Source organism: Drosophila eugracilis, unplaced genomic scaffold, assembly GCF_018153835.1.
Source record: "Drosophila eugracilis isolate 14026-0451.02 unplaced genomic scaffold, ASM1815383v1 contig_90, whole genome shotgun sequence".
NCBI lineage: Eukaryota > Metazoa > Arthropoda > Insecta > Diptera > Drosophilidae > Drosophila > Drosophila eugracilis.
In genome coordinates this window covers 103,315-130,533 of record NW_024573812.1, presented here as the reverse complement: position 1 = coordinate 130,533, position 27,219 = coordinate 103,315, and the positions used below count along the sequence as shown (strand labels likewise).

The following is a 27,219-nucleotide window of genomic DNA, read 5'->3' as shown; positions in this document are numbered from 1 at the left end:
AAAATTTGAAATGACATACATAGGTACTTTACAAGGTCAATGGATAAAATATAAATTCTTTCTAGACATTAAATTAAAAAATATTTTAATTGATACATTCGGAAACAAAATTAACATAACATTTAGATAGATGATAAATTATTTTATTTTAGTTATTTGAATTACTTACCTAAAACCGTTACAACATCAGGTTCGAATATGTACTAATCATATGACCATATAACCCAGTTTAGTATGTTTCAACATATTGCATGGTATTATTCGCCGCAGAACATTCCGGTCACACTATTACATCCGCGTGCTCTGTTTCTGTTTATCATTAGCTTTGGAAACTATTAATTTTAACAAATAATCATGGATGATGAGGCGGAAACCTACAAATTGTGGCGGATTCGCAAGACCATTATGCAGCTGAGCCACGATCGAGGTTACCTGGTGACCCAAGACGAGTTGGACCAGACTTTGGAGCAATTTAAGGAGATGTTTGGCGACAAACCCAGCGAAAAGCGGCCCGCTCGTTCCGATTTGATTGTTTTAGTGGCCCACAACGACGATCCCACAGATCAGATGTTTGTCTTCTTCCCAGAGGAACCTAAGATCGGCATCAAAACCATCAAGACCTACTGTACCCGAATGCAGGAGGAGAACATCCACCGGGCTATCGTTGTGGTTCAGGGAGGAATGACGCCCTCTGCCAAACAATCACTCGTGGACATGGCTCCCAAGTACATTCTGGAGCAGTTTCTCGAATCCGAACTATTGATCAACATCACGGAGCACGAATTGGTTCCGGAGCACGTAGTCATGACCGTCGAGGAAAAGCAGGAGCTACTCAGCCGATATAAATTGAAGGAGAACATGTTGATGAGGATCCAGGCGGGTGATCCGGTTGCCCGATACTTTGGACTGAAGCGCGGTCAAGTGGTCAAGATCATCCGTTCCTCGGAGACAGCAGGGCGGTACATCTCCTACCGATTGGTGTGCTAGTATTGGACTCAAGGATTTCCGATTCCCGATCTGCATATAATATCTATCTTAAGAACTATGATTTAAGAAAAAGGCAGCGAGCTTTATACGTCAATAAATCGCAATCCTTTCGTATATTTTTTGTTGTTGATTATTTAGGGGGTAAACTTTTGGTAATAGTACTAGTAAAATATTGGCTCTTTTAAACTAAAATAAGTTTAATATATTAGCAATTAGCAAAACAACCGGAAATCCCCTGCATCTAAGGTGACCCCGAAACATGATAACGCAATAAAGAACTTTAAATGTAATAAATAAATTTTCAAATAATATATCGAAATTCTGGAATTATAAATTATCTTTTTTAAGTCACTGTGCGAGTAGGGCATTACGCAATGGCAATTTTTCACAGACCGCCGATGGTCACACCATTGAAAACAAACCCAGAAAATACACAATTATACAACCCGAAACAAAAGAGAGGCAAAGGAGGTGTGTTAAGAGCTGCGGAGGACGCGAGGTGACCCTTAAACCATGGCTATGCTGACACGCTTGACCAGCAGTGGCACCACCACGGTGGCAGGAGCACCCGGATCCCCCAAAGGTCTGCAGCGGTTCCAAAACTACATTTCTGCCTTCTTGTGGCCGGGCACGCAGCGGCAGAGAAGGAAGTCCACGCAGCTAGATGCCATCGACTGCTTCACCAACGACCTGGTCACCAGGAAGACCCAGAAATGGGAGGAACTGCGCGACAGCCTAATGAAGAGGCAAACGTCGGGAAACCAGGAGACGGATGCCAATAGCAATGTGGCAGCAGAGGGAAAAACGGTCAGTACCTCCACCAGCTTTAGCCAAAGCGTGGGCCTCGTGTCCAAGGGCATGATGACCGATCTGAAGGCACTGCGCTCCCCCCAGCTAGGACTAGATATCAGATCCCTGTCGCAGGCACAATTAGACAACCTGCTGATGGCAACGTTGGAAATAAAAAACAAGCTGGACTTCCTCTACTTGATCCGGCAGTGCATTCGCTGCAACCTGTTGCCCTCCAATGAGGTATTCGTGTCGTGCCTGAAGTATTTGAGTGCCCAGCGGAAGCTTCAGCAGTTAGAAGCACTGGCGGAAACATGCCGTCAGCTGGAGCACCCCTTCTCACAAACCTACGCGGACCTTGCACCCTTTCGGGCTATTGCCCTATGGAACAATGGCAACTCGGACGTAGCCCTTATGACCCTACATCGCGGCTATGGGGTAAGTATGACTTCTGAGGAAGGCAGGCGGATGGCGCGAACCGCTTTTCGTACCATATCTGAGGAGACTCTGGCCCAGAAGAGTGAGGCGGTACTGGTTTCGCTGTTGGAGGTGGCGCGTGCAATTCACCGTGAGCACAAGGACATCTTTGTGGTGGCCTGTGTATGGAAGCAATGTTTCGCTAGCGATTGGTTTTGTGACCAGAAATCAGCGACGGAACTGTTTGAGCACTACAAGGACTTACAAGAGCTGGTGGAGCGGAGGTAAGGTGGTTGAGTTTTTTAAAAGACTGAAGAGCAAATCTTTTCCTTTATCAACAGAGCCAGTCCCCTGTGCTCCTCATTCCTGGGCCGCAACAATATAGATGCCGTGCATCGACTTATAGAGGTGTTTCTTCAGCACCAGCAGCGATCGGCCTGCTCCAGTTGCCTCAGCCTGCTTTTTAATTATCAATGTAAGTCTTAAAATCATCAGTAGGCATTGAATAACTCCCATTGCCTTTTAGACATGCGCAAGGATCTGCGTGCCTGCGCTGAGATTGTGAAATCATGCAGCGAGCTGGAGATGCCCCTTAATGAGTTGCAGAACGAACAGTTCCTTAGTCTATTCCTTGACCAGAGCGATCCTATGGAATCTTCGGGAGTGGCCAGCAAGTACAAGGCACCCAAGCCCTTCCAGTACAAGTTTTAGAGATCCAAGTTTGGAATATTAAGCCGTTGTCATCGTAGTTTTAGCACAAGAACGTGTTTGCACCATTGAGCAATATTGCAAGCCATCCCCATTTACTCCCCCAAGCAAATAAGCGTCCCTTTAATAAATGTTATTTAATGTCAATGTCTATGTGCCGTCTTCATCCCGCATATTACCCTCTGGCAGTTGGCCAGGAACAATGCCGACACACTCGTAGCAACGGGATATGAGGTGATTGCCACATCTATGCTGCAGGCACTGTTGGCAACGCGTCCGGGATTTGGTGCCGCGTTTATTTCGAGCGCAGGGCTTGCACCTACGATGCTTTTCGCCATAGCGACTGGCCAAACTAACGCCCAACGGCAGGCTCATCTTATCCGGCGTTAGCACGCCCACGCTTTGTGTAAGTTTGGCTTCGCCAGTTGCCTCACTTAGCAGTCGCTGACTAGATTGACCAAGAATCTCGCAGATTTGCAACCGCATTACAAGCGATGTGCTTGTTGATCTACGCTGAAGGCGTCGTTGTAATCTCTGCTGGGTAAGGAAAAGACCCAACTGCCGTTGAAAGTCACGCTGATCCATGGTGGCATCGCCCTTTGCTGAAAGTCTTAAAAGGATCCAAGCATTTACAGCCGCTGCATTTAGAATAAAATGAAGTAGTTGAAGGAAGGGATTAGCCTGTTTTCTCAATGAGGCAGGAATGGCGTGGGCCGTACTGAAACGTTGTGAGAGTTCGTGGAACTGCTGACAGGCATTCGAGGTTTGCCGATAAGCCTGAATTGCATCTATTTGGGAGCTGAGACCACAACACAAAACAGCTTCCCCATCAAAGGGAATGAGCTTTGAGGTACCATTGAACACAGGTGATTCGGCGGTCCAATGGCGCGGCCAATCTGGTGAAGTGGCATCCAGCGCCCCCAACGAGCTGATTTGACGTTGCATTAGCTGCTCACACTGTGTCAAATTTAGATGCCGAGTTCCTAGAGTAACATTCCTTCCCGTCGTCTTGAAATCGCAAATCAATTGCTCAACATCTTTGTCCGGACATCTCTGGTTTCTGCTAACCACAGCATTGGCCATATATAACGTCCTTGCGTCGCAGCAAAACGTCATGCGGGACTTAGCCACTGAACATGTTGTCTCATCCACAGCCAACCAACTGCTGCAGCCGTAGTAGGATCGGCAGTTGATTAGCAGTCGCTGCCACAACTTCTGACCCTCGGACCAGCCACAGTTCCCCGCAAGACATTCGGATATGGTGTCGAATCGAGTAAGTGTCATAGATGCACGAAATACGGCGTTGCCCAGCTCCAGGGTCCAGAGCTCCTCCAGAGGACCACTATATCGAGCGTTACGGAATACCCCACAAAGATAGCTTAGGCCAAGGAATGCTCGCAGTTCCACAATGTCCAGGGGTCGCTGGACAGTCGTGGGTGTCTTTCGCTTGCGCATCTGTTCATTGACATGGCGGAGCAGTGACCGCAGCATTTCATCGTCGAAGAGCAGCATCCAGGCCTCAACTGCATTAGAAACTGTGCGAGCGGGTCCCTTTCCACAAGCCGGTTGACCCAAAAGAGGGAGTTCCTCACGGGAAACCTCAGGATTCTTGGCCACGCTCCATAGCTGACCACAGGAAGAAGTGTAGTTTCCGGAATTTACGGCTGGACGACCACGTCCACGCTTCGGGGCAGCTGGCCGGAGAGACTCCTCCCTTTTTAACACGATGTCTGCTAGATTGTCATCGGGTATAAGAACATCGCTGTCTTCGAAGATCCACGGAAAATTACAGGTGGTCGCAGTTTCTTGCAGCGGATCGGAGTCATCTTCGTTGAATGAGGCACTGTGGGCTATAGATTCCAGAGGTGGTTGATGCTCCTCTACCCCCATCTTCTCGTCTTCCTCGTCCTCATATTCCTGATCACTACATTTTATGTTCAGCAGCAGCTCTTCGTCCAGAACACATTCCATTTTTGTTTACAAAATTTTTTGGTGTGACCCTGGAAAATTTCCTTAAAAATACCATTCAACGAAAGTAATATTTTAAGCTTATAAGTTTAATTTTTAAAATTTTAGTTGTCAATGAAAAACCGTTTTTTAATCATTTTAAAGCCATAACTAATTAAGTCTGTATGTCTGTATATGCTGTATATGCTGGGGAAAAGAAAAGATCCCACGGAATATGTACCATTTGTACAAACTTAAAGATATTAATCCGAGATCCCAGGGTTGTAAAAATATTTTTAATTGGTGCCGGTCCAGTTTCTAAAAATATTAACCTTGAGATAATATAATACCTTAAGGTTGTGACTAGTTTTTTGATTAACCAATTAAAAGAAGTACATTGTGCTCCTAAGATATATAGTCCCTCCTTAAACTAAAATAATATAGTCTACAATGTAAATATAAATTACATAATTGCATAATCGATTTCAATTCTTCGCTTTAAAATCATTCGTTTCTAAGCCTTAACTTAACTTCGCGCCGCTATTTAAATTCGAACTGTAGTTAAATAAGGAACTAGTTCTGCAACTTGCATCCGAACTGACTCCCATTATTAATTTATCGCACATAAGCGCTTATCGGACTTATTTCGTCGCTAATATTGTTGTTGTTTGCAAAGTAGGAGAAAAACGAAGAAAACTATTTGAAAACCGTGTGAATATTGTTAATTTCACGATCCTATTATTACCTTTAAACCGCGTAAAGTGTGCAATCAAAACAACCGAGATGCATCGGCTTTGACGACGTGCCCCGTCACCACTATCCTTATCCACAATCTGGATTGGGGGTCCGAGGGTTATAACTCTCGAAAATCAAGTGTTAAGTGCAATTAAATGCCATTGGCAAATGTTCGGATACTGCAGGTGAATCCCCGGTTGCTCAAGACGCCCGTTATTTACGCGCGCAGTGAATTTGTCAAAATATTTTGGCTAAAGTGTCAATTTGACATGTTATATGTCATGGTTTCTCGTGTGCGAACGCGATACCTTTGCGATAGTAATCGATAGTGCACCAACTTCTTTTAAATTTAAATTGTGATTAAATTCGGATTTATGTATTCAATTATCTCTATATTCAAATAGCTGCACTTGTTTTGTATTATTTTTAAAGTTTTAACAACAAAAATACAAACAAGTAGGCTTAAATTTAAAATCAGTATTGAAAATTTCATTTTTGAGCCCTAGTTGGCCATGACTTTAGTGTCTAAAGGACTTGTCTGACTTAGAAAAAAGTTAGTTTAATCTCAAAGCACCTGGTGACAACACGAATAGTTTTCAACTCGAAAATATTCTTAAAAGTGAAATTTGTTCAACGAAATCAGAACTATAACTTGTAAATAAATGTTTTCAGTCGACATCGAAGATTTTCGGTGTTAATATTAAAGAAATTTCTTTTTTGTTATATTCAAGCGTTAAGTTGAAGCTGCAATGATCTCGCCGGACCATGAAGAAGTCAATATGGTCCTGGATCGGCATGTGCGCCAGAATATCCAGGACATGATGCACGAGGCCCATGTCCAGGCGAGCTTGCTGGAAAGCGAAGGTGAGTTGGCATTTTTGAAGGGACTCTAGTTACAACACTAGTCTAACCTTGCTTCATTTTCGATATTAGCCGCCGGTCGCGACCACTTCAACTCTGACTCAAGCTTAGACCAGGACTCTCTTCAGGCTGACGACTCTATGGCCGTGATAGATACTCTTTCCGCCGATGGCATTGTCGAGGAGGACCTGACCCCCGAACAGGGTGTTGTGGATGGCAGCGAGGTGCAAAATTATCATGAAATGATGGTGGACACGGATCATCACATCGATATTAACGGATCGCTACGCAAACGTCGTGGAAATCTGCCCAAGCACTCTGTAAAGATTTTAAAGCGTTGGCTCTATGAGCACCGCTATAACGCCTATCCCAGCGATGCGGAAAAGTTTACCTTATCCCAGGAAGCTAATCTAACCGTGCTACAGGTATGTAACTGGTTCATCAATGCCCGTCGCCGAATTCTGCCTGAAATGATTAGACGTGAGGGAAACGATCCTTTGCACTTCACCATCTCGCGGCGGGGAAAAAAAGTCAGTCCTAACTCTTCCGGATCAAGCGCTTTAGGCTTAAACTTGACAAGTACTCCTCATCCCATTCATGGCAGTCCTGCCTCTGAAGTGGTAAGTAGTTTATTTGTCACATTTTATTCTGGGGCATAACAACTCCCTTTCAGGTTGTTGGTGCCACTGAGGAGGTAGATGGTGGTGGGGAAATCCACGAGGGCATTGCCAATGTCCTGACCAACTTCGAAAAGTATGTGCAGGGTCCCAACGGGCAAATAGTCAAAATGGAGCCGGAATACGAGGACAGCGTTATCTACAGGTACCTAGCGGTCGCTCTGATCTGTGTTCACTAGCTATAGTTACTCCTTTCCCACCTATTCCCTCCTCAAAGTTGGCAACAAGCAATTGCAAACAACCCGATTGGATTCCAAAGCCTTCATTCGTCGCTTCAAGCAACCATGATCGATAAGATCCAGAACTATCAGATGCGCAAGGCGGCGGCCATCGGAGGCTCGGCCGCTGTCTCTGCCAACGCTGGCACCTCCAGCACTACCCCCAATTCCGCCACCTCCATACTGCCGTACAGTCTTTTCGGTCAGTTGCCGCCAGAATTCGATGACGAAGAGAAACCAAGTCCACCTAAGCGCGGACGGAAGCGGCAGACTGTCGTGAAGAGTAATGACAAGAGCAAGCAAGCAAAGACGGAGTCCGAAAACCAAGAGGATTCAATATACTGCTATCAAGATGAATTCGGCTCCTTTGTGGTTGCCCCTAGGTACAACCGCCGCTCCCACAAATTCATCTATATTTTTAGATCGTTTCTAAAAATTTCCTATGATCCTGAGAACTATATTTAATCCACAGGTCGGAGGGCGAGGAGAGCGGCCAAGGATACGAGTCCTGTGAGCATAACAGCGAGGAGGAAGTACGCTTCGAGAACTCTGATGATTGGCAAAGCGTCATGAAGTGAGTAGCTGGGATCAGCTGATCTTAATTTTGAAAGACCCTTTAATCTGGGCTTTTCTTTTTCAGGACCGTATTCAGCACTGAAGAAGTCGCTACCTCGGCTGGAAATAATCCAAGTACTTCTGGCTCCAAGGGATCTGCTAAGAATGCCGCCTGTCGGAAGTCGAACCAGCAGAGTATGAAGCTTGATGGTAAGTTCTACATGCACATTGCACAGCCAATTTTAGTTATTTTCAACATATAATTTAACTCGTAAAGGCAATCAACAGTTAGCAGCCTCCAATAATGATTTGATGCAGGCCTCAGATTTCGAGACCACAATCCCAAACAGCTCCAATCAACAGATCATTGTCAATAGTCTGAGGGCGGATGATTTGGTAACCACCAACGAAGACGAAACTGGTCAAATCCAGCCTTCATCGCCATCGCAGGGTAACTAATTTCTTATCGAGTATCGAGTAAATTAGACATAATTCGGACATATCTTTAAAGGTGCCAGTCGAGAGGAGCGTGGCGAATACAAGTGTCTGTATTATCTTGTGGAAACTGCCTTGGCCGTGCGTCAGCCCGACGAAGACCAGGACGAGGATTTTGTCTACATGGGTGACTAGTGGCCCAAAACAACAAACGAATTCCACTATTCGATCCGATCTGCTGAGGCGTGTATATATTTATATATTGTAGTATTTTAATTGAAGAGCATGTTTTGGGTCTAGAACCCAAACCCCACGCTTAGGCCGATGTTATTATGTTTATTGACTAGATTACTAACATATTGTACAAATCATTAGATCAATTCAGGATGCAATGCCCAGTCCACGCCGCATATCCATCAAGTCAATTTTCGAACGAAACGCCCTACAATCTGGGCATGATTCTTTTAAATACGATTGTGTATACTACTGATATTCAAATAAACCAAAAACCTGTGCATTTGCCATACACTATAATCTGAAATGCTTATATTTTATCATTGCTCTTCTTTTTGAAAACACAGCGAATAAAAAACTGGATAAATAAAAATAATTATTTTTGATGGATATCATATTTTTTGAATCATTGCTAATTGCATTTCTTCCAGTATTTTTTGTAATATTTGGTATATTCAAACATTAGCTTTTTTTTTGGTATTTTAAAGTTTTCTTAGCACGGTCAGTCGCCGATTTTGTTTTTTGTTTTTTTGCAATGTTTGCCTCGCACAACAATTAACAACGCCAGTGGCACAATCGGGACGTGCAATTGTTTAATTACTACTCGAATGTCTAGCCAACGGCAGACTGTACCCAAAACAACAGATGTAATGCAAGTTTATTCAAGTGCAGACCGATTATCCGCACCCCTTGGTCGCCATCTCGCTCGCTCTTATTGTACTGTCGTCGTGTGCACTTTGTGTGAATTACAGCACAAATAAGTCGATCTCAATGTTTTTAAATGTAACGCCTGCCGACGCATCAAGTTGCAAAAGCAATAGAAAATATATATAGACTGTCATTTAGGGCCACACCTACAAGACGCACGCTTATCTCAACCGCACCAGTAACACCCTAGAATCGAAGCAATAGGTAACCCCCCGCACTCTGAGTTTCGGACTATCCTCAGTTGTCCTGGCAACGGAGGAATTAAGGACATGCGAAGAGCATTTCCATACGCAGTGTGGGTAAGTCTACAAGACTGCGACGATACATGTAGATATCTGTCCGCAGTATTTTAGTTTGTGTGTTTGGTTGGTCAGGGGCTCACTCAGGTATTTTGGAAGGGGCTTAAAGGCAAAATATAAATAAAGTTGGGCATAACCTTAAAGGAAGGATTGGAAACTGTTTAAGTAATAATAATTATTTTTCTTAAGTTAACTTGTAAACATTTTAAAAGATCTCACTTTTTTTAGGACTGTAGATTTATAACATCTCTTCATTATTAGTTTTGTATTTAAACATTCAAGTCCACTCCTTATCATTTATATGATGAGTATTGCGCCTTTAAAGTTAGGAGATAATAAAAAATCATTTTAAAAATATTACACGTCATCTAATTGGAATTACACTTAAATATTAAAAATGTTTTTTGATTGATAAGAAATGTACAAAAAATTTCACACATCATATTAAAGTGTTTTTTTTAGTCCAACCCCCTTGATCAAATCCTACTTAAGACACTGTAATTTTATAAGTACGCCCGTACGTGTACTGGAATACTTTTTGGCTATTTTGTGTTTTCACTTTAACTTTTGGTTTTCTTCTCTCCTTTGTGACTTAACCCAATTGCCTCATGACTTGCTTTATTTCTTGTTGCGGTAATCTTGACGCTATTGAGACTACATATAGTAGAGACTGTTTCTATAATACCCTGGGAAAGCATCCCAGTTCGTGTACTGGGCAGCGGAAGTGATATGGAATAATAAGCATTCTGAACTCCACTTGGCAATGCCTAGCGCCTTATCTGCCGAGCCAGCATCAGGAATTTCTCTGAATACAAATTATTTAATGCAAGCTTTATGTATATAAGAAAACGTTAAAGAATGAATACATATTATATTAATATTTAATATAATGTTAGAGTAAGCTAGAATTTCTTTGCATAGATAGTGGTGTTATAATCAGTCTATATTTGTTTTTATTTGCTTCTGAGCTTTTTAAATTATCAAAGTGTATTTAGTTTTTTTTGTCTAAGTATTAAGTATTATTATATAAAAAGCTCTTAAGATTTGATTTCCAATCTTACAAATTAAGATCAGCTTAAAAATTGCTATTTAGTAACAAATTTACTTCCAAGAGTCGAACTTTTTGATGTCTCTATAAATCTAATTAGTTTCATTTCATTTAATATAAGGCAATAGGTTTGTTTTATAACGGATATAAAGTCTTTTCTATAATTTTTATCTATTTATGTTCTTGTTTTTCACCAACATTTTCCATTCAGAGAGAGAGCACTTATTATTTCGTCTTTCGTTCTTACACTTTCGATCTGATTTTTTAGGTCATACCAAATGCCAAATGGTTTATATTTAGTGACCCAATGGAGTCTATTTTTAAGCACGTGCCTGGCACTCCCAGTGATGCTGACGATGACTATGACGATGATGATGATGATGACATAGTCGTAAGTGGCTCGAGTAGTTTGGCCCGATGCCCCGGCAGGAACACAAGTTTTTAAGCGGCAATTTGCAGTAATTATAAATACGAGAGGCTGTTGGCAAAGTGCTTCTGCTCACACCTCACAGCCGCCCATGCCATCAAACCTGAAATTTGCCATTCGCCCATTCGGTTCGCCCTCGTGTGCCTCTTTTGGTGTTATTAATAAATCGAACGAGGGCGAAGGGTTGCCGGTGGAAAGGGTTAAGCGGCGCTGCGCAGTTTGTGATGCCACCTAAAGAAACCCCCCAATATCCCTTCCAATACCGTTCATTTGAAACCATGAGTTCAGCTCGGTTCAGTTTCATTTTCAGCTCTCGTTCGCTCTATTTTATTTTGGCCTGCACACATGCACATTAGCAGGCGTATGGTGCTCTCTTTTTCTATCATTTTGTACCAACCATTGCCCACCCGTTTTTCCGACGCCTTTCCCACCCATTTTCCAACCCACTCAGCTGCGGTTGCCACTCGGCTGTGGCAGCGGCAGCGGCAGCAGCGGTTGCGACTTGTTGTGCCGCCGTCAGCGGCAGACGCATCGCTTTCAGTTGTTTGCAATTATCAACAAAGCGCGCTCCTCTTGGCCGGATCATTGAAATTGTGTTAATACACCGACCAGAAATCTAGCTGGCATGGCCATAAATAAACCAAAATTAAATTCTTTGTATTTATTGCCGGTGCTCACGTGAAGAATTCATCGAAAGCGTTTCAAATGCTGCTGACACGACGGTACGAGTGTTAAACGAATTTATTGAGATTTTTAAAAATAAACAACGAACTTAGAACATTTGATTGAGGCTGTTGGGGTTGGCTTTAATGTGATCTCAAGTGTAACTTAAGCTTTGCAGTCAATTCATGCATAATTACATACATTACCTACATATTTAACCCCCCTCCCACCCTATCGCTTAAGCAATTCAAGGTTGCATAAACGCCGAGAGCTTGTTACCCCTGCACCTGATGTCAAATGAAATTGTGCACAATGATGAGAGCCAACTAACAAGTTTCTTGTTACCATTTCAATGTGGCACGAGGGCAAAAGAAAGGTAGTTGGGATAAAAACAAGAGTTCTGAACCGTTCCCCCTTCGTTTTGTCATCGCTTGACCACACACAAAAACAGAACCTGCAATTGTAAGCGATTTGTTTTCTCGAATACTCTTGCCGTACTTGAATTTCAATGAAGTTATTCTAAGTGGGCGAACGGTGCGTATACTTGATGTTATTTAAAGCAGTGTTAAATAAGGTGGAATTCTTGATCTGTTTACTTGGGAAGTTTCAAATGACTTTTTGGAGTGTAGCATACTATGCGTATGCTTAATATTTATAAAAGCTTTCTATTCTAGGAATAATACCTACTTAATGTTTTCAGCTTTTCTAAGTGAATTATTTTATTTGTTAATCTTTGTTATTACCTTTTTTATATATTTTCATTGATTTTCATATAAGTTTTTCCAAAACAATATATGTTTCATTATATATAAGTTAGAGAATCACGTAGCCGACCTGGTGACACATTTCCCCTCGATTTTTCCTCGCTCCGCTCATGCAAATGATCCAGACGAAAAGACAGAGACACAAACCCGTTGTCTGTCTGAGGTAAGTGCGGTGGAAAAGGAAAGCGGAAAATCGAAATGGGGTGGGAAAACGGACCAAGTGGATGGGTGAGGGTGGTGTTGCCTGTTATCTTGCCGCTTGTTAGCCGTTGTCTTTGACGATTTGTTTGCATGCCATTCTTTGCTCTGGTTTCGTTTTTTATCATCTCCTGCGTTCCTCGCCCAGTATTATTTAATACAAAATCAATCGGATTGCGCTCAACCGAGCATTATAAACTAAAAACTGTGTACTTGTGGGTGTGGAATAAGGCTAAGGTTGCGGATTGAGGTTGCGGCTTATTAAATCGCTTGTTGCCTTCAATTACAACTTTTGATTTTATTGATAGGAGTATTCGAAACGAACATTTACAGGGATATGCACGGGCTTAGCTCTAAACATTTAAACATTATAATTATTGTATTCGTTTTTGCTTCTTGTGAGAGAGAGCGTGATATTTGTTTGCATCATTAACGCAGAAATGCTTAGTTTAAGTGTGCTATATTCTTCATTAACTTTAGTACGATCTTAGCAATCTTCATAAGTGGTATAGAGTTTTCAGATTACAAAATCGGAAAATCAAATACTTCTCATAATTCTTTGCTTAAACAGTTTCCTCCAATCGCAACTTATCTTAATCATAGTTAAAGCACACTTGTGGTTTAGGTTTTGGTTTTGGTTTTGCAGCTTTACAACTAATGTAAAATCCTCGTTAGGCTCAGACATAACCACTGGACTCCAGTTTGATGGCTCCCTCGTATGTGGGCAGGCCCGATCTGTCAATGATTTTGCTCATGTCCAGGCTGATGATGCCGTTCTCGTTAATGTTGTTCAAATCCTGCTCCTCCAGTTGGCCCATAGCCTGTTCCACCTCCTCCAACTGCCTGTTACTGCTGGTTGTTGCTGCTGTGTGGGATGTTGTTGGTGTTTCGGATGTTGCTGGTGTGTCGGATGATGATGCTGCATTGTCATTTTCATCATTGACAGTGGTTATGGGTATGGCATCATTTTGAGGTGGTTCATCCAGTGCGGTGACCTGAACATTCCCATTGGCCTCATCCTGGAGAGCATCGCCAGAAATGTGGTTGCCATTGTCAATGTCACTGGGACAGGGACAGATACTCGGGTCCTCCCTTCGCCCACCCATATTCAGACCGCTCTCCACAGACAATGCGGTTAGAGGCTCATCTTCCGCCTCACCTTCATAGCGGAACTTGCCGCACAGCGGACAGCCGCGTCGGTAGTGGTTGCCACTATGCTGATGGCTCTGCTGCAGGTACCGCCGCCCGAAGGTGTTCAATCTGATGTTCTGCGTCGGCTTACGTACCTGCAGCGTCTCCATTTCCAGGCAATTTCCGCTCCGGGCAGCCACAGCCGCCGCCGCAGCATTCCACATGCTCTCCACCTCCGCCCTCTGCAGCGAGCAACAGGATTGGGCGTTTAGGGCCAATTGTAACTGCTTGTTGACCAGCATGCCGCCTGATCCGCCACCTGCGGCACTGCCACTGGCCACTGCATCCACACTGCCATCAGGTGTTCCGCGGCCAAAGCTCGTACCCGGCTGCCCGCTGATGTCCAATGAGGATCGATAGCCTGGCGGTGGTGAGACGCGCTGCATTAGAAGTTGCTGTTGCTGCTGCAGTTGCATTTGCAACTGTTGCTGCTGCTGCTGTTCCAATTGTTGCTGGTGGAGTTGCTGTTCGTGCAACACCACTGCGTCATACGATGGCGGTGGTTCATGATGCAGGGCGGGCACGGCAGACAGGCCATCGGTGGAGTCGCCTAGGAACAGGCCAGATGTCTCGTAGCACTTAGAAAACAATTAGAAAAGAGAACAATTAATCAGTAAAATACATAGAAATCTTAGGATAAATCAACTCCTAACACTTCCTAAAACAGATCTCTAACTTTTCTGTAAGATATATCTTCTTTCTACACTATATATTCCCCAAGGGCATCTTGAATAATTGCCGATCTACGCTTGGTCGCCTTGTAATTTACCTCCTTAATGGAGACGAGCTGGACTAGACAAGTGAAATTTACGCGATCAAATAAAAAAGTTTAAATTGCACACATCATAAATTTATTTGTCTCTGCTGCGCAATCTGCAAACCCATTCCCCCTCAAGAATCCCGCCTCTGTCTGTCCGCCGTTGACATTCGTGCCTGGACAGGCTAACGTTGATTTACGTGGAGCCCTTTGCCAGCGCTTTTTCCCTCGTTTCCCAGCGGGCCAACAAACAACAATGAACTGAATGATGGCCTATGGTGGGTTGGTGGGTGGTGGGTGGTTTGTGTGGTCGAATTGGAAGGTTTTAGCCGGCTGTCGGCGGTTTTGTAACTTAATAATGACCACGGCCAAGTGAGTGCGGCTTCTGGGCCACTTGCAATGGCTATATGGCCAACCGCAACTGTCGCGCCCCTTTGGTCAACCGAACTGAACTCAACTCAACTGTCGCACCTGTTAAATGCGCCGCATAAATATCCATTATAGCTCTGCCCTTTCCCTCTCTCACTTTCAGTTTCCGTCTTACTTTCAAACTGTCCTTGCAGAATGTTGGTTTAAACTTGAAAAAATAAGAAATTAAGGTTGACTTGTGGGTGGTTTTTAGGCCACAATTGGCTGAGACTGTTGGTTATTATTTGTTCCATTTTCGTCGTAATTGTGATTTTAGCCACTAATTGGGAAACGAGGTTGATTTGATTGAAGTTTCAATCGAAAAATAAATGGCTTTCGGAGAAAGTTTTCTGTTTAGTTTGCCGTATACCCTATTTGTTTACACTCTTTTCATCTGGCACTTAACCTTAATGGTTGCTAATAGGTTTTTAGCGTTTAATCGATTGTGATTTAAATAAATTACTGGAGGGCCGTGTGAGGTATTTATTTTGATAAGTCTTTCTTAAGTACCGTTTCCGTAAAAACTTCTTTGGTTTGAGTTTAAGAATAAAATGATTATAATTCGATTATATTCAGCATGTGCTTAGAATATCAATAACTATTTATTCTATAGAAAGAAATGTAAAGAAATAAAGCTTGGGAGTTAAAAGGGAGCTGTAGAGAGTCACAACCTTATTGTTCTGGATTTAATTAAACTCTGATCATAATGGAATACTGCCTGCCCTTTCAGTTAGTATAGATGTCCATTGGCATTGTGACATTACTATTTGGAATGCCGTTGACATCCGTTTGTTATTATGGCTTTCAGAGAGAGCAAAGCCTCTAAAACCCCAAGGCACTAGACCATTGATGCTAAAGGGAGAACTGAAACTCACCTGTTCTACGCTGTATATTTCCATGTTGGGATCGCCTTCGAGCCACTGATGCTGCTGCTGTCTGTAGGCCGCCTCTGTACGCTTTTTGATATTCCGATGGCAACAATAGCAGACCACACACAATATGGTCGTCACTAGGGAAAGCATGGCTCTGCAACAAATAATTAAATCGAATAGGGATTGTGAATGCAATGTTATTCCACGGATATCAGTAGCACATTCATATTCATATACTCATGTATTTTTCGTTATGTTTGCCTTTGGGTGGTGACATCAAATTGATTGCTGGGCCTAGATAAATGGCCATCATGATAATATCGTATTAATAACGTTTTTGGCATTTATTAATTTTGTCGAACAAATTGCCAATGTTTGTATGTTTATTTATGTTGGCCTATATCTGCTTCTATATTGATTGCAAGCATACTCGTAAAATGCCAACAAAATGTTCAGCCTTCAGTACTCGTACATCGCCTCTCAACGGAAATTACTTTCCTTGGCTTGTGATTTTAATTAGATAGTTGCATTCGTTCGCTCTCAATTTACTTTCCCAGCCAAACAAAAGGCAAACCAACTGTTGATAAATATGGAATATGTGCAATTATCTTGAACCAAATAGGCCACCACACTACACTGGTTTTGAAAAGCCAACTCTACTTGGCTGATTTGTTGGCTTTAAGTGGCCTAATAAATTTCTGTGTGCCCTAATTTAATCCTTGACTCCTCAATTGTATTGCTTAACTATTATTTTAATGAGTTAATTTTGGTTTTAAACCACAATTTAAATAGGCTTAGCTTATTTCTTTAGGCTGTCGACAAGTTGTTTACATTAAGCCGATTATGTTTAGAAAGTATGAGAATTGATTAAACCCATTTGGTGCTGACTGTTTACCCAAACACTGCTTTCGTTTGTTTAATAAACATTTTCAAGTTCCAATTTAGGTCAAGTATTGTAGATAAATAAATATGTTCTGAGATAAAAATCAAATATTTTAAACTCATTTAAGGAAATTGAATTTTTTTATCCTTATTTCTTAAAGGTGTAGGCTATATCAATTTTCTAAATTTGTCAATAAATCCGAAATGCCCCCCACTATCAGCTTGATTGCCAGTTATCAAATTTTCCTTTTAGCGCTGTCGGCCAATTTGTGTCGGTTTATATTGAAACCCACTGGTTTATTTAGCTGGAAATCGTTTCGTGTCGATTTCGTTACTCAAGGCATTTCCATGACGTCAGTTAATCCACTTTAGAATGCAACATTGTGTCCCACTTGTCTGTCTGTCCAGTGTTTCTCTCTCTCTCTGCCCCAAGCTAGTCATTCTTTTTTTTTTTTTTTTTGGCTGTTCATTTTCCACCGGTTCACGCAATTTCTAGCATGTCAACAGTTCATTAGAACCTTCTTTTTGGGCCGAGTTTTCCCAACTTTCCCATTCCGCAGAAGCGCAAAAGAGACAACAGCGGCATGTGAAACGATTTGCCCCTTCCATAAATTTTCTATTCGAGCTATTTTCAATGAACTGCCCAGGACAATCGATAAAAATGTAGTTAAAATAAAGTTTTTCTAGCTGGTGTGTGTGCCGCGCGTGATGTTTACAGACATAAAAAAAAAACCCTATAAAACTGTGTTGACAAAATGCGTTTTGTTGCTTTCGGGTTATGCCACAAAACAAAAAAAAAAGAAGAAAGCTCGTGTTGCATACGAAAATAAATTTTAATAAGTAGAAAAGGATGCTTCGGTTTCGCTGGGAAAATGCGAAAAGCAGAATAATAACTTGAGGCAATTATAATTATTACGTTCGCTCTTCGCGGGAAAAGCGGAAGCCTGACATCTTCGCTTGCAGCCGAGGAAATTTTTGATGTTTATTAATTTGCAGCTCCATCTCATAAATCAAGCGGTGCCAAGCATTATGATCTATGGAGAGCTTCTTCCCATATCGTTCTAAAATGTTTACACAAAATAGGGCAATTACTGAAAACATTTCGTTGGAATTTACGACCTGCTATAAACGTTCTAATAATTGACTTTGCGGTTGCCTAGAAACATATGTTTCCAAATAACCTCTTCGTTTTCCGAGTAAAACTTTCTAAGCAGTTCTAATTATTTCATGACAAAATGTCTTGTGGCAATAAGCTATTAGTTAGCTGGAATGGCATTTAATATGAATTATCTGCAAGAAACGATTACTGAATCCTTTTAAAATATTAAACTGACGGGTGAGAAAGAGGTTTTTAAAAATGTAAATATCTAAACGATTTCGTGGCTGTTAGTTTTGGAAGCCAATTGTTTTGGGGAAACTTTCTTGGCAACCCTAATTAATTAATTGCCAAATGACTAAGGGAATGCTTTAGCTATTTGCCAAAAGTTGCAGCCATGATATGTGTGCCACTCTTTCACATTTCCCACGAGCTTCACCTTGGCTCATCTCTTGAACTTGGCTCTGATGCCCAGCCTTGCCATCAGTCAGTTGTTATAGCTGACAGACTTACCCGCCGAGCAGCAGATTCACATTTCCGTTGACAACATTTGCATACGTCTGGGGTCCACTAGGTCCTCCGCCGCCGCCCACACCCGAAATGACAGATCCTGGGCCACCGCGCTGCTGATGATATTGCCCCAATCCGCCGGTGTAGTAGGTGGTGTGTGTGGAAATCGAGGATGAGGACGAGACATGCTCCTGGGACTGCAGTTGCTCCTCGCTAGCAAAACTTCCGTACCCTGTTGAGGATGTTGATGATGGAATCCCCTCAGTTGTGGCCACCAACGATGTTGTCGTGGCCGGGCTTGTATGATTCTGGTTCTGATTTTGATTTTGATTTTGATTTTGACCGAAGGCCAGCAGAGTTGCATAACGCTTGAGAGACATTTCACTGTGGCTCAAAATCGAAGCAAGGCGATTGCATAACGATTAGCACGGCGCACTCATTACATTGCCATTAACACGCACACTTCAACCCCAAAACGAGGCGCATTCTAGACCAGGCTAGAAGCGAAAGCTAAGGCTCTAGACGGCAGCAAGGACGAAAAGCGACTGCCAGGAGCTAGCCCTCGCGACCGACGACCCGAAGGCAATAGCAACTCTAGCACGACAGCAAGACCAAGTCAAACGGCAACACTACACAAAAGTTGAACTATATATGTTTTTCTTAGATTTTTTATAGATTTTTTTATTCATGTAAATTAATTTTTTATTACTTTAGATTTTGTTAAGAAAGATTCTTAGAGTTTCACAGAATTTTAACATCATTTCGGTAGTTTTATGAGATTGGTTATATTTTTTTACACTTTTAAAAGTAATTCTTTTATTTTTAAGAATAGCTATTGATCGTGTTATTAAAAGAAAATATTCTGAAATTTATTATAATCTTTACTTTTACTTTCACTGCACTAAAACATTTTAAAATTATTTAAAATCGTCATTCAATATTGTTCTTTTTAAAACACTAAACCATCTATGGGTTAAATTATTTATCACAGTAATCAAGTGATATGACAACTTGATATGGATTTAGAAATTTCTTAAATTAATTTAAATTATTCTTGTTTTTTTTCAAGTGTAGTTTTTACAACGATCGATGGCCAAGGCAAGTCTATTTCCGTAACTCTTGGTTTTGGCCGCGAATCGCGAGTTGTGCGTCTGGGCAAATGCGTTGCGCTGCTGCAACTGAGCTCCGGCTTGACTTGCTGACTAGTTTGCTGGCTGGCCTGGTCGTCCTGTCCCGAGGACTTTGGCTTGGCTTATCCTTTTGTTGTGAGCCCGACGAAGTTGCCTTGGCAACCGAATGAGCCAGCCTTCGGCTTGGACTTTGTGCACTTCGGGTGTTTTGCTACTGGTTGAGGTTTACTAGTTACTGTTTTCTAGTTGCTGTTTGCCTGTTACAAGTTGCGTTGCCCATTTTTCTGTGGCTTTCCCTCTCTTTTTGCTATTTGTTGTTTTCGTTTTTTTTTTTTTTGGGGGAAAGTGGCAGTGGCAGTGGGTGGAAAAAGGATATGTCGTCGACAAAGGCCAAGCACTGCTATTTGTATTGAGCTTCCCTTTGTATCCCTTTCACTCGCCTCAAGTTCTCATTCTGTTCCTGCACGTTTCACGTCAAATTGAGCGCCAAATGCTTTTGTATGTCCGTATGGGTTGTCATTATTATTGCTGTTCTTGCCACTGTGTTGTTGTTGCTGCTTCTGCTGTCGCCTTTGTTGTTGTTGTTGTTGTGGTAACCATGCATGCCATTTGAACAACACTTGTCGCCAACTGACATTTTTCACGGCATGCGGCCATAAATAATAATGCGACTCAAAAGCAACAGTCCATGCCGCGCATATTGAGCATGCAACATGCTGCACAGCGGCCAACGTTGCGTATGCTTGATGTGTCGAAAAATGCAAGACAATTAAGTAGAGGAATAGGGTGATAAACTGCTGCATTTATATGAAAAATTAGCGGAAATAAGGGTTTAGAAAAGACTATTATAATCGTAGTATTAAAAAAACTGAAACTTAGTAGTTAGGTGGGAAATGTTGCTTACAACCTCCCTTTAAATTAACCTAAAATGTAATTAAAAACTAAAATTGAATACACTTTAAGCTAAGTTGTTCCTTTTACATATTACTTCATCGATAGCAATGAAATTAAAACACAATTCCGTTAACAGATTGTTCTTAATGTGCCCCATTTATTATACAAATCAGCAACTCAGACCCCCTACCCAAACACATTCCCACAAAATATTGAAACAATTTTGAAAAATTTCCGCATAAACGGCAATGAAATGTATAACATTTGCATATCGGCCACGTTTTATAGCACCCGTATGCAATCATCATCATAATTGCCAGCCGTTAGCAACTAATTGAAATTCACGTATTAATTTTTGGCAAATTTGCTTTTAATTTATGGCTACGCACTTGCCTTGTGCAAACATTTAAATGGACATTTCGCGGACGACTGTGTGGGAGTGCTCAATATTTGAGGGCGGCACTGTGGATTGGTCCTGCTGTGGCTATAACTATAGGTATACCCATGCCAGGTGCATGCAATCGCAGACACAGTCGCTCGTCGGTTTCAAGAACATATGTAAATAGTTGCACGCCATTTTTGCCGCCCCGCTCTTTTATTTCTGGTTTCTCTGTTGTTTACAGAGAGAGAAAATAGTTGCAAGATTTTAAGTAAGAGCTGTTATCACGCAAATTAAAATGTTACACTACAAGGGTAGCTTTTAAAATTATATTTTAGGTTTTCTATTGGTTTTAAATCAGTTGTGAAAATTCGTTGATTTTTGAGATGCAAATTTAGGATGGCATTATGTGTTTTTTTCCAGTGCACCTATTCCTCTCTCTTTCGCTCCGAGTGTGTTTTTTGGCCGTGCCAACTGTTTGTTGACGGCGTCGTCGGCGTTCGAGCGTCTTGAAATCCGCGCAACGTCGGCGGCTTAATAGTAATAGTTGGGCCGTAGTTGTTGCCAGCTCCTCGAGTGTCGCGCGCGTTGAAGAGCACGTCCGCGTGGTTGTTGTTTTCCTTTTTCTGGCCGTGAACGACACACAAAAGTTGCCACCATTTTAGTTTTCCATCTCTGGCATAATTTTAGATTTGTGTGAAAGGAAATTTGTCAATTCAGGACACCCAGAAGCATCAGCAGCAGCAGCAGGACAGAAGCAGCAGGAGGCGAAAGTCGCCTTTTTTTGTGTGTCACGCCGCCCCTCAACAGTTGGCAGCTGGCAACGTGACTCATTAGAGCGTCTCGCTGTTTTTTTTTTTTTGGAGGGCAGCGGTGTTGCGGTGGGCCACGAGGACATGAGGTGGCGCCCACCCACAGGCGGGCCCTCTGATGATGGATAGTTTCGGGCGCTTCTGGTCACTTTCGACCGCCGTTCTGCGCACGCGTTGCGGGTAAGCTGAGGGAACCAAATAAAACCATGGATAAGTCTGTCAACTTAACGATAAAGAAATGGACAACATTTGAAATTATAGTTTAATTTATGGGAAGTAACTTTAAATTCGGAGAAGCTATGAAATAAGTAAGTTTTTGGGGGTTAAAGGACTCCTTAAACCCCTCCAGAAACTGCCGAATATATTTCAAAGCAACTTTATTTTTCAACCAACAACTATTTTTAAGACCTAAAACATTTTTAAATAGTCTTTATTTTCTACTACTTCGTTTTGTTTCAAGAAATTTTCTGTGTAGTCAACTTTATTGACCATTAAATAAGTATCAACTAAGCTCACACTTAGCATGACTAATTAAAGATATATATTCATTATCTAGACCAGGGTACTAGCTAACTATCTATGTGTTTACTTTGTCAAGTGAAAGCTAACAAAACGCTGCAATGTATGCTACACTTTGTACAAATATTTTTGACAGTCGTATGTGTGCTGTGTGAAAACTAATGAGGCTGTCACATTCAAGCAATCCTTTCTTGCTGCCCCACAGCCACCCACTTCTTGCCCTTTTTTCAAGCATTGGCAGCATTAATTATGCATGCCTGTTGATTTATTATGCACGACCATCAAGGTAATGATGGGACCAGGCCACAAGTAAAAGCACGTCCATTGCATTGGAGCACCAGCTGCCATGCTGCCATGCTGTCTTGTTGCCTTGCTACCACCTTTAACCTCCTCCGAGTTGCCAGTGGCAACTGGAAAAAGTGTCTCGAATGTAGATTTCAACCGTGCTGTTGCATGACCTGCGAAAGTATTTCATATTTTCACATGAAGCGTAATGAAAATTTTAAGGTCTCACCCATGCTAGCTTCGATTGTTGGAGTCACACGCAAAGGTTGCAGGTCCTTTGCTGATTTCTGCCACTGCATTACAGGTGTGTACCGCCCACTATAATCACCCATGTCATGAGAGAAAGCGTCACGATACCCGGCACCAGGCACCAGGCACCATTCTCCATCCGTGGCAAGGTCTCGCCCTCATTCCTCGTCTATGCAAAGTTTAAAAGTGCCCGCCCTAAAAATATATAAAATCACATTTGGGTTTATGGGTCCCCTCCACTCATTTGTTAAGTAATTTGATTTAAAATCGATAATGAAGCATAAAAAGTTGAATTATAGGTTGCATTATAAATATGATACGGGTGGGGGACATCAAAAAATATAGTGTTACGGGGTTGACTGCGTGTCTTGCTAAGTAAAACCTTAAGACGGGGAAAAGGTGTAAAGGTTTTTGTAAATATTTTACGATTGTTCTTAAAGTTATCCGATAAGTCCAATAAAGCATATATAGACATCAGAGCTCCTTCCAACCTCTTTTGTCTTCGCAGCAAAACAAGCAAGGCAATCCTTTCATATTCAACCAAATTACAAAATTTAAAATGTTCAATATATTATGGGATATACATACGATATGTATTTTGCTACCAGCAAGAGAGCTGCGATGCCGTGGTCCCGAACGTTTCTATATGAAACTGCCTTCGATTTTTCATTATGTTGCCAGCCAGGCGCCAGGAGATCCGATTCCCTTGCGTGCCGCAAAAGGTGGATGTGGCATGTGTGCGTTGGTATTAGCGTGAGGACATCGCGGTCGGTGAGGACAAACAATTGCCACTAAATGGCATGTGGCAAAACCCCGACTCCTCGGGTTTCCTTTGATTTTATCGCTCGTCAAGCCCAAGTCGCGAGCATTGATTAAAGTTCGATGTGTGTCCTATGCCCCATGACGGGACGCAAGCGATTTGGGGATGGTCTGGTGGGCCATTGTCTTGCCGCACGACCCGCTATTGTGTATTATTGCTTAACTGTCTCAGTTCTTTGAACCAGTTGGCAGGCAGGCAAGCGGCCAAAAGCCACATGATGTCAACTGGTGGGCGGGGACCAAACGCAAAAAGTAGGTTAAATGTGGATCAAGGGAGTTGAGTTCCATCTTGGGCTATTTAAGTTGACATGATTAAGAATATAATTAATAGTGTACATACGAAATTAGGATAAGTGTAAATGAGTTTATATAACTTTAATTATAGAATTTGAATTAAAACTTCTTTGCTTTTATTCTAGCCTACGTTATCTCTATAAGATGTCCTTGGCTGTATCGCTGCGCCGAGCTCTTTTGGTGCTACTTTCCGGCGCCATCTTCATCCTGACGGTGCTCTACTGGAACCAAGGAGCCACCAAGGCCCAAGCTTACAACGAGGCACTAGAACGACCCCACAGCCATCATGATGCCAGTGCCTTTCCCATGTGAGTGCCACATGCCAATCAGTTTGAAGAATCATCTGACTCCGACTAATCACTCTTCGTTTTTGCAGACCCGTCGAGAAGTCCTGGACTTACAAGTGCGAGGATAAGCGATGTATACGGGTGGGCCATCATGGTAAATCCGCCAAGCGGGTTTCCTTCATCAGCTGTTCGATGACTTGCGGTGACGTTAACATTTGGCCCCATCCCACCCACAAATTTGTGCTCAGCTCCTATACGCACAGTTTCTCCGTGGAGGATGTACAGCTGCAGGTGGAAACCTCCCATCGCGAAGTTCGCAAGCAGATCCAGTTGGCCTTCGACTGGTTCCTAAAAGACTTGCGGCAAATCCAGCGACTGGACTACGTTGGTAGTTCTTCAGAGGCAACTGTTAGCGAATCTTCATCAAAGTCTCGCCGTCACGCGGATGTGGAACCAGCAGCCACGCTGTTTGGAGCCACCTTTGGCGTTAAGCAGGCAGGGGATCTGAACAGCGTACAAGTTAAGATCAACGTGCAGAAGTCAGGAGACCTTAATTTTAGCCTAGACAACGATGAAACCTATCAGCTGAGCTCTCTAAGTGAGTAATCCCATAAATAAGCAGCCTAATAAATCTAATTCTTATTTTCCCATTCCTTAAACAGCCGATGGACACCGCCTTCAAGTGGAGATCACTGCAAACTCGTACTTTGGAGCCCGCCATGGACTATCCACGCTTCAGCAACTGATCTGGTTTGATGATGAGGATCATCTGCTGCACACATACGCCAACAGCAAGATTAAGGATGCCCCTAAGTTCCGGTATCGTGGCCTGATGCTGGACACCTCCCGGCACTTCTTCTCGGTGGAGTCCATTAAACGAACGATTATGGCTATGGGTTTGGCCAAGCTGAACCGCTTCCACTGGCACCTTACGGATGCTCAGAGTTTTCCTTACATTTCACGGTACTATCCGGAGCTGGCAGAGCATGGAGCTTACTCAGAAAGCGAAACATACACGGAGCAAGATGTACGCGAAGTGGCCGAGTTTGCCAAGATCTATGGCGTCCAGGTCATACCCGAAATTGATGCCCCAGCCCATGCGGGCAACGGATGGGACTGGGGACCGAAGCGCGGAATGGGCGAACTGGCCATGTGCATCAACCAGCAGCCGTGGAGCTTTTACTGCGGCGAACCGCCATGCGGTCAACTGAATCCGAAGAACAACCACACCTACCTCATTCTGCAGCGCCTTTACGAGGAGCTGCTGCAACACACGGGGCCCACGGACCTCTTCCACTTGGGCGGCGACGAGGTCAATCTCGACTGCTGGGCGCAGTATTTCAACGACACAGATTTACGCGGCTTGTGGTGCGATTTCATGCTGCAGGCGATGGCCAGGTGAGCGAAAGATTTTTTAATTTAAATGAGAAATGAAATAAGTGTAATACTTTGTCTCGCAGACTAAAGCTGGCCAACAATGGAGTGGCGCCGAAGTACGTGGCTGTATGGTCAAGCGCCCTGACCAATACCAAGTGTCTTCCAAACAGTCAATTCACCGTTCAGGTGTGGGGCGGTAGCACCTGGCAGGAGAACTACGACTTGCTGGATAACGGCTACAACGTGATCTTCTCGCACGTGGACGCTTGGTATCTGGACTGCGGATTTGGCAGTTGGCGGGCCACCGGAGAGGCTGCCTGTGCTCCGTACCGCACTTGGCAGAATGTCTATAAGCACCGACCTTGGGAGCGGATGCGATTGGACAAAAAACGCAGGAAGCAGGTGAGTTTGTGACTTCTTTCATTAAAAACTCATTCCTAATCCATTCCTAATTTCTGTCTTTAGGTGCTGGGAGGTGAGGCGTGCATGTGGACTGAGCAGGTGGATGAGAATCAGCTGGACAATCGGCTGTGGCCACGTTCCGCCGCTTTGGCTGAACGGTTGTGGACCGATCCTAGTGATGATCACGATATGGATATAGTGCCGCGAGATGTGTTCCGTAGAATCTCAATGTTCCGAAATCGCCTCGTCGAACTGGGCATTAGGGCAGAGGCCCTGTTTCCCAAATACTGTGCCCAGAATCCCGGCGAATGCATTTGATATTACCTCTAAGAAGTAAAATGAAACCTCCTAAAGCCCCAATCCCGCGACCCCTCCCAAAATGTGCGTTAGTTAGTTGATAGTCTAATTGTTATTTTATACGGATACCTAGGCTTCGATTCGCAAGAAAGCAGGCGACTGTTTGAAATGGTTTCTGGCATAAACCATTACTCGAATTTCGTTTTCATAGAAAAAAAAACATAAAACCACACACACCCATTTCTAGTACAATCCATCTTGAAATATAGCGCACAGAGACATTGCAGTTGGAACGTAGAACGGTGGGATGTAGGTAGAAATGACCTGGTAGGGAATCAAGTTGAGGTTGACATGCAGGTGACGTTGAACATTAGAGTTCATAGTTTTAGTTGTAGATTTCATATGCATCAATTCACATACACAGACATAGGCTTATGATAAATATATATATATACATTAATAGGTAGCTTTAGATGATAAATCACAATTAAAAATTACGAACTTTTTGATATTTTTAAAAGCTTTATTCGCAGAATATTAATTATTAAGTTTAAGGTGACATCAAATGATCTTTTTCACTATTAATTTTCATTTCTCTTTGTTTTAGTTTTGCTTTAATTTCGCGTTGCCTTAAGTTAAAATACATTAAATTACATTTTCAGTGATATAAACAATGTGACCTTAAAAATCAGAAACAGAAAAACAAAAACTGCTAAAAGAGTAAAACTTAGAATTAACATTAACAATTAATCGTTACGAACAATTTTTGCACGCATTGGCACACAACTGACACTCGACTAGTAAATTAGTAGCTAATTTAGTATATACATACACTAAAACGGGGGAAAATTGTTGGGGTATTCACAGTTTGTTTCGTTCAATATTTCTACATTTGGAATGATTGATAAGGATCCCTATGTTAGCAATTTGTTTTCGTACTTAAGATTTTGCAACAAAATATCAAACAAAAAAAAACGAAAAAACCTGAATCCTGAACATACATTAGTTTAACAATTTCTGCTGTAACTCCAAGTCACTCTCGAAAATAAACTACAAGTCCAGTCTAAGCAGCTTTTTGATCTCTTGACA

General features: G+C 42.5%; 6 protein-coding genes across 10 annotated transcripts; 4 read left to right on the top strand and 2 right to left on the bottom strand.

Moving 5' to 3' along the window:
* Positions 1–257: 257 nt before the first annotated feature.
* LOC108106651 (DNA-directed RNA polymerases I, II, and III subunit RPABC1) lies at positions 258–1,101 on the top strand. Its single transcript, XM_017213867.2, has one exon. It carries the CDS (start codon positions 355–357, stop codon positions 985–987), a length of 633 nt encoding a protein of 210 aa, XP_017069356.1. The 5' UTR covers positions 258–354; the 3' UTR covers positions 988–1,101.
* A 273-nt stretch (positions 1,102–1,374) lies between these two features.
* On the top strand, positions 1,375–3,048 carry LOC108106649. The gene is made up of 3 exons (XM_017213866.2): positions 1,375–2,477; positions 2,535–2,668; positions 2,720–3,048. The coding sequence occupies exons 1-3, from the start codon at positions 1,501–1,503 to the stop codon at positions 2,902–2,904; spliced, it is 1,296 nt and encodes a 431-aa protein (XP_017069355.1). The 5' UTR covers positions 1,375–1,500; the 3' UTR covers positions 2,905–3,048.
* LOC108106647 lies at positions 3,024–5,677 on the bottom strand. Its single transcript, XM_017213862.1, has 2 exons — positions 5,594–5,677; positions 3,024–4,913 (listed from the first exon to the last, which is right to left on the bottom strand). Exon 2 carries the CDS (start codon positions 4,870–4,872, stop codon positions 3,052–3,054), a length of 1,821 nt encoding a protein of 606 aa, XP_017069351.1. The 5' UTR covers positions 4,873–4,913; positions 5,594–5,677; the 3' UTR covers positions 3,024–3,051.
* On the top strand, positions 5,457–8,863 carry LOC108106648 (homeobox protein Mohawk-like). Of its 3 annotated transcripts, none has more exons than XM_017213864.2 (9): positions 5,457–5,768; positions 6,322–6,447; positions 6,517–7,064; positions 7,118–7,266; positions 7,339–7,722; positions 7,812–7,913; positions 7,980–8,104; positions 8,172–8,345; positions 8,406–8,863. In XM_017213864.2, the coding sequence occupies exons 2-9, from the start codon at positions 6,333–6,335 to the stop codon at positions 8,522–8,524; spliced, it is 1,716 nt and encodes a 571-aa protein (XP_017069353.1). In that variant the 5' UTR covers positions 5,457–5,768; positions 6,322–6,332; the 3' UTR covers positions 8,525–8,863. The 3 variants fall into 3 exon arrangements, with proteins under 3 accessions (XP_017069353.1, XP_017069352.1, XP_017069354.1); XM_017213863.2 differs by having other exon boundaries at positions 6,315–6,447; XM_017213865.2 differs by lacking the exon at positions 7,339–7,722 and having other exon boundaries at positions 5,459–5,768; positions 6,315–6,447.
* Positions 8,864–9,049: 186 nt separating this feature from the next.
* Positions 9,050–27,197, top strand: LOC108106571 (probable beta-hexosaminidase fdl). 3 transcript variants are annotated; one of them, XM_017213741.2, is made up of 7 exons: positions 9,050–9,346; positions 9,410–9,570; positions 23,893–24,075; positions 24,144–24,652; positions 24,717–25,452; positions 25,515–25,833; positions 25,897–27,197. In XM_017213741.2, the coding sequence occupies exons 3-7, from the start codon at positions 23,912–23,914 to the stop codon at positions 26,149–26,151; spliced, it is 1,983 nt and encodes a 660-aa protein (XP_017069230.1). In that variant the 5' UTR covers positions 9,050–9,346; positions 9,410–9,570; positions 23,893–23,911; the 3' UTR covers positions 26,152–27,197. The 3 variants fall into 3 exon arrangements, with proteins under 3 accessions (XP_017069230.1, XP_017069229.1, XP_017069228.1); XM_017213740.2 differs by having other exon boundaries at positions 9,050–9,570; XM_017213739.2 differs by lacking the exons at positions 9,050–9,346; positions 9,410–9,570 and adding an exon at positions 11,591–11,767.
* On the bottom strand, positions 12,949–19,221 carry LOC108106572. The gene is made up of 3 exons (XM_017213742.2): positions 18,390–19,221; positions 15,902–16,052; positions 12,949–14,439 (listed from the first exon to the last, which is right to left on the bottom strand). The coding sequence occupies exons 1-3, from the start codon at positions 18,764–18,766 to the stop codon at positions 13,348–13,350; spliced, it is 1,620 nt and encodes a 539-aa protein (XP_017069231.1). The 5' UTR covers positions 18,767–19,221; the 3' UTR covers positions 12,949–13,347.
* Positions 27,198–27,219: the final 22 nt, after the last annotated feature.

Excerpts from the sequence above, each read along its gene's own strand:
- LOC108106651 (XM_017213867.2), top strand. The coding sequence starts at position 355 with ATGGATGATGAGGCGGAAACCTACAAATTGTGGCGGATTCGCAAGACC.
- LOC108106649 (XM_017213866.2), top strand. The coding sequence starts at position 1,501 with ATGGCTATGCTGACACGCTTGACCAGCAGTGGCACCACCACGGTGGCA. Across the intron at positions 2,478-2,534 it reads CAAGAGCTGGTGGAGCGGAG|AGCCAGTCCCCTGTGCTCCT; the intron begins GTAAGGTGGTTG and ends CTTTATCAACAG. Across the intron at positions 2,669-2,719 it reads CCTGCTTTTTAATTATCAAT|ACATGCGCAAGGATCTGCGT; the intron begins GTAAGTCTTAAA and ends ATTGCCTTTTAG.
- LOC108106647 (XM_017213862.1), bottom strand. The coding sequence starts at position 4,872 with ATGGAATGTGTTCTGGACGAAGAGCTGCTGCTGAACATAAAATGTAGT.
- LOC108106648 (XM_017213864.2), top strand. The coding sequence starts at position 6,333 with ATGATCTCGCCGGACCATGAAGAAGTCAATATGGTCCTGGATCGGCAT. Across the intron at positions 7,914-7,979 it reads GATTGGCAAAGCGTCATGAA|GACCGTATTCAGCACTGAAG; the intron begins GTGAGTAGCTGG and ends TTTCTTTTTCAG. Across the intron at positions 8,346-8,405 it reads GCCTTCATCGCCATCGCAGG|GTGCCAGTCGAGAGGAGCGT; the intron begins GTAACTAATTTC and ends ATATCTTTAAAG.
- LOC108106571 (XM_017213739.2), top strand. Across the intron at positions 24,653-24,716 it reads CTATCAGCTGAGCTCTCTAA|CCGATGGACACCGCCTTCAA; the intron begins GTGAGTAATCCC and ends TTCCTTAAACAG. Across the intron at positions 25,834-25,896 it reads ACAAAAAACGCAGGAAGCAG|GTGCTGGGAGGTGAGGCGTG; the intron begins GTGAGTTTGTGA and ends TTCTGTCTTTAG.
- LOC108106572 (XM_017213742.2), bottom strand. The coding sequence starts at position 18,766 with ATGTCTCTCAAGCGTTATGCAACTCTGCTGGCCTTCGGTCAAAATCAA. Across the intron at positions 16,053-18,389 it reads GTGAATCTGCTGCTCGGCGG|AGCCATGCTTTCCCTAGTGA; the intron begins GTAAGTCTGTCA and ends TATTTGTTGCAG. Across the intron at positions 14,440-15,901 it reads AAATATACAGCGTAGAACAG|TGCTACGAGACATCTGGCCT; the intron begins GTGAGTTTCAGT and ends TTGTTTTCTAAG.